Below are 17,323 nucleotides of genomic sequence, written 5' to 3'. Positions count from 1 at the left end.
ATTTGTTTATTTATTTATGGCTGTGTTGGGTCCTTATTGCCGCACGTGGGCTTTCTCTGGTTGTGGCGAGTGGGGCTACTCTTCATTGCTGTGCACGGGCTTATCATTGTGGTGGCTTCTCTTGTTGTGGAGCATGGGCTGTAAGTGCACGGGCTTCAGTAGTTGTGGCATGCCGGCTCAGTCGTTGTGACTCGCAGGCTCTAGAGCACAGGCTCAGTAGTTGTGGCACACAGGCTTAGCTGCTCCGCAGCATGTGGGATCTTCCTGGACCAGGGCTTGAACCCGTGTCCCCTGCATTGGCAGGCAGATTCTTAACCACTGAGCCACTAGGGAACTCCCTGATTGTCTTAAATTGAAGTATAGTCCAGTGGATATTTTCTCTGCTTACTGCTCATTTATATGATTTGACACTGTGGGCTGTTTGCCCTTTAGATAAAGATAATATTTTTTTAATAAATTTATTTGTTTTATTTTTATTTATTTTGGCTGCGTTGGGTCTTTGTTGCTGCACACAGGCTTTCTCTAGTTGCGGTGAGCAGGGGCTATTCTTCATTGCGGTGCGCAGGCTCTTCATTGCAGTGGCTTCTCTTGTTGTGGAGCACAGGCTCTAGGTGCGTGGGCTTCAGTTGTTGTGGCTCACAGGCTCTAGAGCGCAGGCTCAGTAGTTGTGGCACATGGGCTTAGTTGCTCCGTGGCATGTGGGATCTCCCCGGACCAGGGCTCGAACCCGTGTCCCCTGCATTGGCAGGTGGATTCTTAACCACTGTGCCACCAGGGAAGCCCAAGATAATATCTTTCTGAAGAATAAATCAAACAACCCTGTAAGTACTTTAAATTTTTATTTATTTATTTATGGCTATGTTGGGTCTTCGTTTCTGTGTGGGGGCTTTCTCTAGTTGTGGCAAGCGGGGGCCACTCTTCATCGCGGTGCGCGGGCTTCTGTCGTGCCCTCTGTTGTTGAGGAGCACAGGCTCCAGACGCACAGGCTCAGTAATTGTGGCTCACGGGCCCAGTTGCTCCACGGCATGTGGGATCTTCCCAGACCAGGGCTCGAACCCGTGTCCCCTGCATTGGCAGGCAGATTCTGAACTACTGCGCCACCAGGGAAGCTCCTGTAAGTACTTTAAATTGTAAACTGTGGGATTCCCTGGTTGCACAGTGGTTAAGAATCTGCCTGCCAATGCAGGATGCACAGGTTCGAGACCTGGTCTGGGAAGATCCCACATGCCACAGAACAACTAAGCCTGCGAGCCACAACTACTGAGCCCGTGTGCCACAACTACTGAAGCCCACGCACCTAGAGCCCACGCTCCGCAACAAGAGAAGCCCACGTACCTCAACGAAAAGTAGCCCCTGCTCACTGCAACTAGAGAAAACCCACTCACAGGAACGAAGACCCAAGGCAGCCAAAGATAAATAAGTAAATAAATAAATAAATATTTTTTAAATTAGAAAAAAAAAAATCCCCCTGCCAATGAAGGGGACACGGGTTCAAGCCCTGGTCCAGGAAGATCCCACATGCACCACAACTACTGAGCTTGTGCCCTAGAGCCATGACCCACAACTACTGAGCCCGCATGCTACAACTGCTGAAGCCCGCGTGCTTAGAGCCCATGCTCCACAACAAAGAGAAGCCAATGCAATGAGAAGCCTGCGCACCGCAATGAAAAGTAGCCCCTGCTCACCACAACTAGAGAAAGCCTGAGCGCAGCAACGACGACCCAACGCAACAAAAAATAAATAAATAAATTTATTAAAAAATAAAATGGTTATGATGGTAAATGTTATAGTAAATTTTATGTGTATTTTACCACAATTTTTTAAAAAATCTGTAAATGGCTATGAGCTACTTCAAAACAATAGTGCAATGTAATCATCAAATTATTAATTCCTCTATGGGTTACAGTTCATATATTCTTAGCTCAGAACTAAATATGATAGTGTTTACCCAGGATGCTGAGTGGACAATTAACTCATTAATTTATAAGAAGCATCAGTGTTTGCACTTTGACTTGGAAATTTTCAGTATTATTTTTGAACTTAGACATTATTACCTTGTTAACTTTGTTAACCAATCTAACCTTATTAAAATAAAAATTAATCTTATGCATTTTTAAAATTCCTATGTAAAAAATGGGTTCATGAAGGTTATGTATAGTGTTAATTGACATACAATTATTCCTTTTCTTTCTAGAATGATCTTTGCTGAGTGTTCCCCCAACACTTGCCCCTGTGGTGAGCAGTGCTGTAACCAGAGGATACAGAGGCATGAGTGGGTGCAATGTCTAGAACGATTTCGAGCTGAGGAAAAAGGTTGGGGAATCAGAACCAAAGAACCCCTAAAAGCTGGGCAGTTCATCATTGAATACCTAGGGGAGGTTGTCAGCGAACAGGAGTTTAGGTACGGTGGTAAATGATACTCCAGTAAAATGGCAAAGTTACCAGATTAGTATGGAAAATGAAATATTTGAAATTTACTTTCAACTTAATCATTAATTGGCTTTCAATCATTTCTCTCCTCTTTAGGAATAGGATGATTGAGCAGTATCATAATCACAGTGACCACTATTGTCTGAACCTGGATAGTGGGATGGTGATTGACAGTTATCGCATGGGAAATGAGGCCCGATTCATCAACCACAGCTGTGACCCAAATTGTGAAATGCAGAAATGGTAAGAAAGCAGGGGAAGGTGAAGACAAGACTCCAACAGAGCAGAAAGCTTTGAGGACATCCAGAGACTGATCTTTCCACAATATAAGTCAGCTTACACAAAGCAGCTCAGGCAATTCCTTATTATGCCAGATCCTCCAGGTAGAGAGTAATCTCATACTATTTCTCCACACTTCATCGTAACTACTCACTCCCAGAAGAATGTAATATTTATGTGTGTGTGTGTGTGAGATAATACCTAATATTTATTGACTGCTTACTATGCGCCAAGCACTGTGTTATGTGGTTCTTCTCACATCCATACATTTAGCATATTTATCACATCCTCACTGGATTTGTTACAATGAGAAATAAAAGTAATAGATTATAATCTAATTGAGAATGAAAAAATGCATCTGAAAAATAGTTCAGAAAAGATAACATGATAGGAGAAGATTCTGAGAAGATGATAGAGTAGGAAGCACAAGGAATCTGTCTCCCTTTAGACAATTGCAGTAGCAGAATATGTTTGATAAAACTCTTTTGGAACTCTGGGGTCTGTTGAAGGCTTGTAACGTCCAGGGGAAGTTTTAGATGGTCAGTTATGGATCATTTCAGTCAATCTGAGGTGTTAGCACAGTAGTAGCTACTCATCCCTACCCATAGCTACATGGCAGGTAGCTGTGCAAGTGTTCCTGAAATATCTTGCATACAGCTTGCAAATGCTAGGCCTGTTCTCCAAATATTAGGTACCTATGCTTTGATTGCTTCTTCTGATCACAGAGGTGCAAAGAAGCAGGCAGCCACTGTGTACCTCCACCATTGTTGCAAGTCCCTCTCCCTCCAGCTAAAGTGACTCCCAGGAGATTTTAAGGGTGCCCTCTTTTCGCCACCTTCATTTTTTGCTTTTCCCCTTTTGGGACAGAAATTAAAGACTAAGACGTTCAAAAACAACTGCATGTATGAGGGGAGATAGACAGTGACTGCCCATATCCAACGAAAGGATTGGAAAAGACATAAGACACTAAGTTTACACCTGAGGCTGATCCTTGGCACAGAGACAGCCTACAGCAATCAAAATAACAAAAAACAGCAAACTGGATGGAGAATCTTTATAATTTCCAGAGTTACCACATTATTCAACTCAAATGTCCAGTGTTCAAAAAAAAAATCACAAGGAATACAAAGACACAAGAAAGTATTGTCCATTCAAAGCAAAAAAATAATTCAGTAGAATCTGAACCTAAAATGGACTTAATGGCAGATACATTAGACAAAGACTTTTAAAAAGCTGCCCTAATCATGCTCAAAGAGCTAAAGGAAATTGTCATGAAAAAAACTTTCTTTCATGAGAAAGTCATGAAAATGATGTTGGAACAAAATGGAAATATCAGTAAAGAGATAGAAAGCCTAAAAAGAAACCAAAAAGGAATTCTGGAGCTGAAAAGTACAGTAATTGAAATGAAAAACTCAATAGATGGATTCAAAGGCAGGTTTGAGCAGGCAGAAGAAAGAAACAGTGAACTTGAAGATGAGGACAATGTAAATTATCAAGCCTGAAGAATAAGAAAAAGATTGAAGAAAAGAGAGCCCTAAGTGACCCGTGGGACACCATCAAGCAGAACAACCATATGCATTGTGGATGTTCCAGACGGAGAAGACAGATACAAAGAGGCAGAGAGAATATTTAAAGAAATAATGGTTGAAAATTTACCAAATTTCATGAAAGATGTGAATATAAATATCCAGGGGGAAAAAAATAAAATCCAGGAAGCTTCCCAAACTCCAAGTAAGATGAACTCAAAGAGACACATACCAAGACACGTTATAATCAGACTTTCAAAAGACAGAGAAAATCTTCGAAGCAGCACGAGACAAGCAAATCATCACATACAGTAGATCCTCAATAAGAAAGTTTGCAGATTCCTTATCAGAAATTTTGGAGGCCAGAAGACAGTGGGCCAGTGTATGCAACATGCTAAAATGATTCCTGTGTGTGGCAAAACTGTCCTTCAAAAGTGAGGAAGAAATCAAAACATTCCCAAATAAACAAAAGATGAGGGAATTTGTGAGTACTAGACCTACCCTGCAAAAATGCTCAAGGGTCTCCTGCAAGTTGAAATGAAAGGACCCTAGACAGTACTTCATGCCATATGGATAAATAAAAAATCTTAATAAAGGTAAATACATGGGCAATTATAAAAGCTAGAATTTTGTTACAGTGGTTTGTAACTGTACTTTTTGTTTTCTACATAATTTAGGAGACTAATGCATTTAAAGGAATTATTAGTTTATTTTTTGTGCACACAATTATAAAGGTGTAATTTTGTGATACTGAAAGTAGAAAGAGCTGTAAAGGAGCAGAGTTTTTATATGTTAATTGAAGTTAAGCTGCTATAAATAAAATTATAGTGTTATAACTTCAGGATGTTCAGTGTAATCCTCATGATAACCACAAATGCAGTAGCTACAGACATGTACAAGAGGAAATTAAGAAGGAATTTAAACATTTCACTCCAAAAAATTAAATACTATAGAAAACAGGAATTCAGGCAGTGAGGGACAAAAAGCTATAGGGCATATTGAAAACAAATTGCACAATGACAGAGGTAACTCCCTCCTTATCAATAGGCAAATAGATTAAACTCTCCAGAAGTGAATGGAATTCAACATCATTTATAATAAAAGCTCTCAGCAAAGTGCGTAAAGGAATGTACCTCAACATAATCAAGGCCATATGTGACGAGCCAACAGGTGGAAGTTTGAAAGCTTTTCCTTTAAGATCAAGAAGAAAACAACGATGCCCACTACTACCACCTGTATTCAACATAATACTGCAAGTCCTACCTAGAGCAGTTAGGCAAGAAAAAATAAAAGTCATCCAGTTGAAAAAGAAGAAGTAAAACTGTCTCTATTTGCGGATGAAATAATATTATATATAGAAAACGCTAAAGACTCCACCAAAAAACTTTTGAAACTGATAAATGAATTCAGTAAAGTTGCAGGAGACAAAATCAAACATAAAAATTAGTTGCGGGGACTCCCCTGGTGGTCCAGTGGGTAAGACTCCATGTTCCCAATGCAGGCGGCCTGGGTTCAGTCCCTGGTCGGGGAACTAGACCCTACATGCCGCAACTGAGTTCACATGCTGTGACTAACAATCCCGCATGCCGCAACTAAAGATCCCGCATGCCTCAACTAAGACCCAGCGCAGGCAAATTAAATAAATAAAAATATAAATAAATGAATAGTTAATAAAATGCTTATTTTTAAAAAAATCAATTGCATTTCCATACGCTAATAACTATCAAATTTTTTTTTAAATCCTGTATGCAATAGCATCAAAAAGAATAAAATACCTAGGAATAAATTTAACCAAGGAGGTGAAAGACTTGTACACTGACAACTGTAAGATACTGATGAGAGAACTTAGAGAAGTCACAAATAAATGAAAAGATATTCTGTGCTCATGGATTTGAAGAGTTAATATTGTTTAAATGTCCATACTACCCAAAGCATCCTACAAATTAAGTACAATAAAAATTAAATTCCAGTGGCATTTTTCACAGAAATAGAACAAATAATCCTAAACTTTTTGTGGAACCACAAAAGACCTCGAATAGTCAAAGCAGTCTTGAGAAAGAAGAACAAAGTTGAAGGCATCACACTTCCTGATTTCAAACTGTATTACAAAGCTGTAGTAATCTAAACAGTATGATATTGGCAGAAAAACAGATTCATAGATGAATGGAACAGAATAGAGAGCCCAGAAATAAACCCATGCATGTATGGCCAATTTATTATAGAGGAGCCAAGAATATACAACCGGGAAAGGGCAGTCTCTTCAATAAAGGGTGTGGGTAAACTGGATAGCCACATGCAAAAGAATGAAACTAAACCACTGTCTTTCAACATACACAGAAATCAACTTAAAGACTTGAATGTAAGACCTAAAACCATAAAACTCCTAGAAGAAAACAGAGGGTAAGCTCCTTGACATCAGTCATGGCAATAATATTTTTTTGGTTTTAACACCAGGAGGAAGGCACTAAAAGCAGAAATGAACAAGTGAGACTAGTCAAACTAAAATGTTCCTATACAGCACTGAAAACCCTAAACAAAATGAAAAGACAACCTATAGAATGGGAGAAAATATTTGCAAATCTGATAAGGGGTTAATCTTCAAAGTATATAAGGAAATCAAACAAGTCAGTTGCAAAAAAAAATCCAATTAAATATAGGCAGAGAATCTGAATATACATCTTTTTTTATTCAATATTTATTTATTTGGGTACACCAGGTCTTAGTTGCAGCAGGCGGGATCTTTAGTTGCAGCAGGCAAACTCTTACTTGCAGCATGTGGGATCTAGTTCCCTGACCAGGAATCGAACTTTGGCCCCCTGCATTGGGAATGCGGAGTCTTAGCCACTGGGCCATCAGGAAGGTTCCTGAATATATATCTTTTTAAAGAAGACATGCAGGTGGCTAACAGGTACATAAAAAGGTGCTTAATGTCACTAATCATCAGGAAAATGCAGGTCAAATGCACCTCATAGAATGGCTGTTATCAAACAGACAAGAAGTAGGAAGTGTTAGGAAGTGAAAAAAAGGAAACCCTTGTGCACTGTTGGTGGGAATGTAAATTGGTGCAGCCACTATAAAAAACTGGAGGTTCCTCGGAAATTTAAAAATAGAACTGCCATACAGTCCAGCGATTCCATTTCTGGGTATTTATCTGAAGGAAGTGAAAACACTAACTCAAAAAGATATCTGTACTCCCATGTTCATTGCATGATTATTTACAGTAGCTAAGACATGGAAACAACCTAAGTATCCATCAGTGTGGATGAATGGATAAAGAAAATGTGTATATCTGCAATGGAATATTATTCAGCCATAAAAATGAAGGAAATACTGCCATTTGCAACAACATGAATGGGCCTTGAGGGCATTATGCTAAATGAGAAATCAGACAGGAAGACTAGTACCACATGACCTCACTCGTGCAGAATCTTTAAAAAACAAACAACAACTGTTAGATACAAATTGGTGGTTGCCAGAGTTAAGGGTTTGGAGGCTTGGAAAAATGGGTGAAGGTGGTCCAAATAAAATAAGACATGAGGATGTAATGTGCAGCATGGTGGCTATACTTAATACATTGTATAGTTGAAACTTGCTAAGAGAATCTTTTATATATATATATAAATTTATTTTATTTTATTTATTTTTATTTTATTTAGTTTATTTTTGGCTGTGTTGGGTCTTCGTTGCTGCACACGGTCTTTTCTCTGGTTGCGGCGAGCAAGGGCTACTCTTCGTTGTGGTGTGTGGGCTTCTCATTGCAGTGGCTTCTCTTGTTGTGGAGCACGGGCTCTAGGCATGTGGGCTTCAGTAGTTGTGGCCCGCGGGCTCTAGAGCGCAGGCTCAGTAGTTGTGGCACACGGGCTTTGTTGCTCCACGGCATGTAGGATCTTCCCAGACCAGGGCTCGAACCCGTGTCCCCTGCATTGGCAGGTGGATTCTTAACCACTGCACCACCAGGGAAGCCCAAGAGAGTGAATCTTAAAGAGCTCATCACAAGAAAATAATTTGATACCATGTGTGGTGATAGATGTTAACTAGACTCATTGTGGTGATCATTTTGCAATATATACATATAATGAATCATCATGTTGTACCTGAAACTATTATAATATTTTATCTCAATTACACCTCAATTTTTAAAATAGATTGGCAGAATAGAGTAAAAACACATGATCCAACTATATACTGTGTATAAGAGATTCAATTGACATCCAAAGACACAAACAGGTTGAAAGTGAAAGTATGGGAAAAGATATTTCATGTAAATAGTAACCAAAAGAGAGCACGAATGGCTAAAATAGACTTTAAACCCAAAAAGGTTACAAGAGACAAAGAAGGACATGTGTTTTTTAGAAAGGTTCCACAAGAAGATACAAAAACTGTAAGCATTTACACACATAATGACAGAACCTCAAAATATATGTAGCAAAAACTGACAGAATTGAAGGGAGAAATAAACAATTCTGCGATAACAATTGGAGACTTCAATACCCCACTCAGTAGTGAATACAACAAACAGAAAGATGATAAGTAAGGAACAGAGGACTTAGCACAATAAACCAACTAGATCTAAAAGATATTACAGACTACTCCACCCAACAACAACAGCATTTATATTCTTCTCAAGTGCACGTGGGACATTTTCCAGGGCAGACTATATGTTAGGCACAAATTAAGTCTCAATAGATTTTAAAAGCCAGATATCATAGAAAGTATCTTTTCTGTCCACAATGGATGAAGTTGGAAATCAGTAACATAAAGGAAATTGGAAATTTTACAAAACCAGTTGGTCAGAAAAGAAATCACAAAGGAAATTAGAAAATACTTAGATATGAATGAAAATGATAACACAACATACCAAAACTTATAGAATGCAGCAGGAACAGTGCTAAGTAGGAAGTTTATAGGTATAAATGCTTACATTAAAAATCAAGAAAGCTCAAATCAGCAACCTAACTTTACAACTTAATGACCTAGAAAAAGAACAAACTACACCTGAAGTTAACAAAAGGAAGGAAATAATATAGAGCAGAGATAAATGAAATAGAGAATAGAAAAACAAGAGAGAAAATCAATGAAACCAAAAGTTGGTTCTTCAAAAAGATAAGCATAGTCAACAAACCTTGGGACTTCCCTGGTGGTGCAGTGGTTAAGAATCCGCCTGCCAATGCAGGGGACATGGGTTTGAGCTCTGGTCTGGGAAGATTCCACATGCCATGGAGCAGCTAAGCCCATGCACCACAACTACTGAGCCTGTGCTCGAGAGCCCGCAAGCCACAACTACTGAAGCCCGTGCACTGCAACGAAGAGTAGCCGCCGTTCGCCGCAACTAGAGAAAGCCCACGCACAGCAACGAAGACCCAACGCAGCAAAAAATAAATTAATTAAAAAAGAAAAGAATCCACCTTCCAATCCAGAAGATGCAGGTTGGGGAACTAAGCTCCTATGTGCCACAACGAAGACCATGTGTGCTGCAACTAAGACCCAACTCAACAAAAAAAATAAATAAGAAAGAAAATAATTTTTTTTTAAACTAGATGGACAAAGAAAAAGGCACCCAAATTACTAAACTCAGAAATGAGATGAGGGACTTCCCTGGTGGTGCCATGGGTAAGACTCCATGCTCCCAGTGCAGAGGGCCTGGGTTCTATCCCTGGTCAGGGAACTGGATCCCGCATGCTGCAACTGAAAGATCCCACGTGCTGCAACTAAGACACAGAGCAGCCAAATAAATAAATAAATGTTTAAAAGACAAATGAAATGAAAGTGGGGACATTACTACCAATTCTGCAGAAATGAAAAAGATTATGAGAGTACTGTGAACAGATGTACACCAAAAAATTGGATAATCTTGTTGGAATGGACAAATTTCTAGAAACACAAAACCTACTAAGACTAAATCATGAAGAAATAAAAAATCTGAATAGACCTGTAACTAGTAAGGATATTGAATCAGTAATCAGAAATCTCCCAACAAAGAAAAGCCCTTGACTTGATGGTTTTACTGGTGAATTCTACCAAATTAATACCAACCCATCTCAAACTTTTCCAAAAAATTGAAGAGAAGGAAACACCTCCTTACTCACTGTATGAAGCCAGCATAACCCTGATACCAAAGCTTGGTGAAGACCCTACAAGAAAACTAGATACCAATACCTCTTATGAACATTCATGCAAAAGTCCTCTACAAAATACTAGCAAACAGAATTCAACAGCATATTAAAAGGATTATGCACAATGACCAGGTGGGATTTAATCCTGAAAGGCAAAGATGGTTCAGCATATGAAAATTGATCAGTGTGATACACTACATCAATAAAATGAAGGGGAAAAGAAATCACATGATCATCTCAGTTGATGCAGAAAAAGCATTTGACAAAGTTTAACACCCTTTTATGATAAATGTACTCAACAAGGGCTTCCCTGGTGGCACAGTGGTTAAGAATCCACCTGCCAGTTCAGGGGACACAGGATCGAGCCCTGGTCCAGGAAGATTGCACATGCCACAGAGCAACTAAGTGCGTGTGCCACAACTACTGAGCCTGCGCTCTAGAGCCCACGCGCCACAACTACCGAAGCCCACGTGCCTAGAGCTCGTGCTTCACACCAAGAGAAGCCACCGCAATGAGAAGCCCACACGCCTCAACGAAGAGTAACCCCCATTCACTGCAACTAGAGAAAGCCCATGCACAGCAACAAAGATCCAACACAGCCAAAAATAAATATAAATGAAATAAATAATTTTTTTTAAAGTACTCAAAATAGGAATAGAAGGACTACGTGAACATAATAAAAGCCATATATGAAAACCCACAGCAAACATGATACTCAATGGTGAAAGACTGAAAGCTTTTCCTCTGATCAGGGACAAGACAAGGATGCCCACTTTCTTCACTTCTATTCAAAGTAATATTGGAAATTCTAGCCAGAAAAATTAGACAAGAAAGAGAATATAAAAGGCATCCAAATTGGAAAAGAAGAATAAAATTTTCTCTATTTGTATATTGTACGGTCTCTTGCAGTTGCATTTCTATATACAGTGGGAAATCTGAAAAGGAAATTACAAAACCATTTCCATTTGCAGTATCATGAAAAAGAATGAAGTACTTAGAAATTAACTTAATCAATGAGGTGAAAGAATTGTACAATGAAAGCTATAAAACATTGCTAAAAGAAATTAAAGATACAAATGAATGGTAACACATCCCATGTTCATTAGAAGATTTAATATTGCTAAAATGTATTGCCCAAAGTGACCTACAGATTCAATGCAATCCCTATCAAAATCCCAAAGACTTCTCTTTTTTTTCAGAAATAGAAAACCCATCTTATAATTCATATAGAATCTCAAGGGACCCCCCCCAAATAACCAAAACAATCCTAAAAAAGAACAAAACTGAAGGACTCACACTTTTTTATTTCAGAACTTACTACAGAGTTATAGTAATCAAAGCAGTATGGTATAGGCATAAAGACAGGCACATAGACCCATGAAATAGAGTAGAGAACCTTGAAATAAACCTTCACATATTTGGTCAAATGATTTTTTTTACAACTGTGCCAACACCATTCAGTGGAAAAGGGATATAGTCTTTTCAGCAAATGGTGCTAGGAAAACTGAATATCCACATGCAAAAGTATGAAGTTGGTCCCTTACCAAACACCGTATACAAAAATTAATTCAAACCAGTCAAGGACCTAAATGTAAGACCTAAACTAATAAAAGTTGAAGAAGAAAACATAGAACAAAAGTTTCACAGCAGTGGACTTGGCAATAATTTCTTGGATATGACACCAAAGGCACAGGTAACCAAAGAAAAAATAGACAAAGTGTACTTCATAAAAAATTTTAAAAGACACTATTCCGGGCTTCCCTGGCGGCGCAGTGGTTAAGAATCCGCCTGCCAGTGCAGGAGACAGAGGTTCGAACCCTGGTCCGGGAAGATCCCACATGCCACAGAGCAGCTAAGCCCGTGCGCCACAACTACTGAGCCTGAGCTCTGGAGCCCACAAGCCACAACTACTGAGCCCGTGTGCCACAACTACTGAAGCCCATGTGCCTAGAGCCCATGCTCTGCAACAAGAGAAGCCACCGCAATGAGAAGCCCACGCACCACAATGAAGAGTAGCTCCCGCTCACCCCAACTAGAGAAAAGCCCACACGCAACAACGAAGACCCAACACAGCCATAAATAAATAAATAAATAAATTTATTTTTTAAAAAAAGAAGACACTATTCCCAGAGTAAAAAGGCAACCCACAGAATGGGAGAAAATATTTGCAAGTCATTTATCTTATAAGGTATTAATATCCAGAATATATAGAGAACCCTGAAACTCAACAACAAAAAAACAGCCCAATTCAGTATGGCCAAAGGGCTTGAATATACATTTCTCCAAAGATTGTACAAATGGCCAATAAGCAAATAAAAAGATGCTCAACATCACTAATCATTAAGGAAATGCAAATCAAAACTATGAGATACCACTTCACACCCTCAGAATGGCTACTGTGAAAATAACAGAAAACAATAAGTGCTGACGAAGATGTGGAGAAAGAGGAACCCTTGTGCTCTCTTGAGAATCTAAAAATGGTATAGCCACAGTGGAAAAGGGTAAGGAGGTTCCTCAAAAAGTTAAAAATAAAATTACCCTATGATCCAGCAATTCAGCTTCTGAGTATATACCCAAAAGAATTGAACGTAGGTTCTCAAAGAGATATTTGCATCCCCATATTTTAATTTTTATTTATTTTTGGCTGCGTCAGTCTTAGTTGCAGCACATGGGATCTTTTGTTGCGGCACGCGGGCTCTTCATTGTGGCGCACAAGCTTCTCTCTAGTTGCGGCACGCGGGCTCCAGAGTGTGTGGCTCTGTAGTTGCAGCACGCAGGCTCTTCACTGTGGCGCATGGGCTTAGTTGCCCTGTGACATGTGGGGATCTTAGTTCCCTGACCAGGGATCATACCTGCGTCCCCTGCATTGGAAGGCAGATTCTCAACCACTGGACCACCAGGGAACTCCTTTTTTTAAAAAAATATTTATTTATTTATTTGTTTGTTTGTTTGTTTATTTAGGCTGCTGACCAGGGATCAAACCTGCATCCCCTGCATTGGAAGGCAGATTCTCAACCACTGGACCACCAGGGAACTCCTTTTTTAAAAAGAAATATTTATTTATTTATTCATTCATTCATTTATTTAGGCTACACCGGGTCTTAGTTGCAGCATGTGGGATCTTCGTTGTGGCATATTTAGTTGCAGCATGCGGGATCTTAGTTGCAGCATGCATGTGGGATCTAGTTCCCTGACCAGTGATTGAACCTGCGCCCCCTGCATTGGGAGTGCAGAGTCTTACCCACTGGACTACCAGGGTAGTCTCTGCACCCCCATATTTTATTAACATTATTCATGGTAGCTAAAATATGGAGGCAACCCAGGTGTCCGTAATAGATGAAGGAATAAGGAAAATGTGGTTTTTACATACAATGGAATTATTATTCACCCTTTAAAAGGAAGTTTTGCAGTGTGCTACAACATGGATGAACCTTGAGGACATTATGCTAAGTGAAATAATCCAGGCACAAAATGAAACATACTACTGTATGATTCCACTTATATGAGATACTTACGAGTAGTCAAAATCATAGAGACAGTAGAATGGTGGTTGTACGGGGCTGAAGGGAAGAGGGGTTGGGAGTTATTGTTTAATAGGTATAGAGTTTCAGTTTTACAAGATGAAAAGAGTTATGGGATTGTATGGTGGTGATAACTACACAACAATGTAGATGTTCTCTCTTTTTTTTTTTTTTTTTTTTTTGGCCATACCACACGTGGCATGTGGGATCTTAGTTTCCCGACCTGGCATTGAACGCACACCCCCTGCAATGGAAGCGCGGAATCTTGACCACTGGCCCACCGGGGAAGTCCAATGTGGATGTTCTTAATACCATTAAACTGTACAGTTTTAAATGGTTAAGATTATAAACTTTGTTACATGTGTTTTAACATAGTTAAAGAAAATAGAATAATATGAACAACTTTCTATAACGGTGTCCACTATCACCACCTCTGTTTCACTTCATGAAACATTAGTCACCTAGGAATAGATTTAATGAAAGTTTGTAGACCTCTATACTGAAAACCACCAAACATTATTGGGGAAAAGGACAATTAATGGAGAAATATGCCATATTGATGGGTTAGAAATCTCAATATTTTTGAGATGTCAGATCTTACCAACTTGATCTAAAAATTCAAATCCAATCAAAATCCAATTTTTATGGAAATTGACTGGCTGATTCTGAAACATATATGTAATTGCAAAAGACCTAAAAAAGGTAAGATAATCCTGAAGAACAAAATTTAAGGACTTAAACTACCAATTTCAAGACTTACTGTAAAGATACGCTAATTAAAACAGTACGTATTTGCTTGGGCTAGATTAATAGACAAATGGAATAGAATAGAGAGTCTGGGCAAAGACCCATAAATGTACTGTCACCTGATTTTATGACTATGGTTTCACTGTGGATCAATGAGGAAAGGATGGGGACTTCCCTGGTGGTTCAGTGTTAAGAACCCGCCTTCCAATGCAGGGGACATGGGTTCAATCCCTGGTCGGGGAACTAAGATCCCGCATGCTGCAAGGGCACCTAAGCCCACGTACCACAGCTGCCGAGCCCGTGCACTTGGGAGCCTATGCGCCACAACTAGAGAGCCCACATGCTGCAATTACTGAGCCAGTGTGCCACAACTACTGAGCCCGCACACTCTGGAGCCCATGTGCCACAAGTAGAGAGAAGCCCGCGTGCTGCAATGAAAGTTCCCACATGCCACAACGAAGATCCCACCTGCTGCAACTAAGACCCAACACAGCCAAATAAATAAATAAATTTTTTTTTTAATGAGGAAAGGATGGTTTTTTAATAAGTGGTGCTGAGTCAGTAGGCTCCTACATCAGTCCACACACACAAATTAATCTAAGATGAATCTTAGACCTGAATATCACCATTGAAACAATCACCTTTCTAGATGGAAAAATGGAAGAATATTTTTTTATTGATTTTTTATTGAAGGATAGTTGAATTACCTGTACACTGCTGTACAGCAAAGTGACTCAGTTATACATATATATACATTCTTTTTCATATTCTTTTGTTATGGTTTATGACAGGGTATTGAATGTAGTTCCCTGTGCTGTACAGTAGGACCTCATTGTTTATCCATTCTATATATACCAGTTTGCATCTCCTAATCCCAAACTCCCAATCCAGCCCTCTTCCACTCCTTTACCCCTTGGCAACCATCAGTCTATTCTCTGTGTCTCTGACTCTGTTTCTTAGATAGGTTCATTTGTGTCATATTTTAAATTCCATGTATAAGTGATATCATATGGTATTTGTCTTTCTGACTTACTTCACTTAGTATGATAATCTCTAGTTGTATCCACGTTGCTGCAAATAGCATTATTTCATTCTTTTTTATGGCTGAGTAGTGTTCCATTGCATATATATACCACATCTTCTTTATCCATTCATCTTGTGGACATTTAGGTTGTTTCCATGTCTTGGCCATTGTTAATAGTGCTGCTATGAACATAGGGGTATATATATCTTTTCCTTTTTTTTTTTTTTTTGGCTGTGTTGGGTCTTTGTTGCTGCGCGCAGGCTTTCTCTAGTTGCGGTGAGTGGGGGCTACTCTTCGTTGAGGTGTGCAGGCTTCTCATTGCAGTGGCTTCTCTTGTGGCGGAGCACAGGCTCTAGGTGCGTGGGCTTCAGTAGTTGTGGCTCACGGGCTCTAGAGCAGAGGCTCAGTAGTTGTGGCGCACAGGCTTAGTTGCTCCGCAGCATGTGAGGTCTTCCTGGACCAGGGCTTGAACCCGTGTCCCCGAATTGGCAGGCAGATTCTCAACCACTGCGCCACCAGGGAAGTCCTTAATCCCCTGATTTTTAATGCAACTTAATTGCTATGTGACTGTGAACAAACTCTGTAATACACAAATACCTCATGTATAAATAGGGATTATAATACCTATCTCATAAGGTTGTTCTGAGAATTAAGGAGATAACCTGTTATGATTGTGGCACAGTGGTTAAGACTTTGAAGCCAGCCTGCCTTAATTTGAAACTTGATTCCCCCAGTTGTTAGCTGTGTGACTTTGGGCAAATTTCTTACATTCACTGTTCATCAGCTTCTTCATTTAGAAAATGGGGGTTATAATACTACCTTTTTAAATATAGTTGTTAGGAGGACTAAGTAAGTTATAACTAATATAACAAGCACTCTGAAAGACAAATATAAGACATGACACTGTAAAACTCCTCAAAGAGAATGTGGGCAAAACATCCTCTGCATAAATTGCAGCAATGTTTTCTTAGGTCAGTCTCTCAAGGCAATAGAAATAAAAGCAAAAATAAACAAATGGGACCTAATCAGACTTATAAGCTTTTGCACAGCAAAGGAAGCAATAAACAAAATGAAAAGACGAACTACAGGTTGGGAGAAAATATTTGCAAATGATGCAACCAACAAGGGCTTCGTTTCCAAAATATATACACAGCTCATACAACTCAGTAACAAAAAAACAAACAACCCAATCAAAAAATGGGCAGAAGACCTAAATAGACATTTCTCCAAAGAAGACATACAGATGGCCAATAGGCATATGAAAAGATGCTCAATATTGCTAATTATTCGAGAAATGCAAATCAAAACTACAACAAGGTATCACCTCACACCAGTCAGAATGGCCATCATTAAAAAGTCTACCAATAACAAATGCCGGACAGGGTGTGGCGAAAGGGGAACCCTCTTACACTGTTGGTAGGAATGTAAATTGATGCAGCCACTGTGGAAAACGGTATGGAGGTTCCTTAAAAAACTAGGTGTGATCTGGCAATCCCACTCCTGGGCGTATATCTGGAAAAAAACACTAATTCAAAGATGCATGCACCATAATGTTCATAACAGCATTATTTATAGTAGCCAAGACATGGAAGCCACCTAAGTGTCCATCAAGAGATGAATGGATAAAGAATATGTGGTGTATATATATACACTACTCAGACATAAAAAAGAATGAAATAATGC

The 17,323-nt window shown here is 39.3% G+C and overlaps 1 protein-coding gene across 4 annotated transcripts in view; it reads left to right on the top strand.

The window, feature by feature from the left end:
• ASH1L (ASH1 like histone lysine methyltransferase) overlaps positions 1 to 17,323 on the top strand; it is a 217,150-nt gene that overhangs the window by 177,709 nt on the left and 22,118 nt on the right. For all 4 annotated transcript variants that reach the window (XM_060031254.1, XM_060031244.1, XM_060031235.1 and 1 more), the window contains 2 exons: positions 2,195 to 2,401; positions 2,527 to 2,673. In XM_060031254.1, the coding sequence (XP_059887237.1) occupies positions 2,195 to 2,401; positions 2,527 to 2,673 (354 nt within the window). The remainder of the gene's footprint in view (positions 1 to 2,194; positions 2,402 to 2,526; positions 2,674 to 17,323) is intronic.

Source organism: Delphinus delphis, chromosome 1 (genome assembly GCF_949987515.2).
Source record: "Delphinus delphis chromosome 1, mDelDel1.2, whole genome shotgun sequence".
Taxonomy (NCBI): Eukaryota; Metazoa; Chordata; class Mammalia; order Artiodactyla; family Delphinidae; genus Delphinus; species Delphinus delphis.
This window is presented reverse-complemented; position numbering and strand designations above follow the sequence as displayed.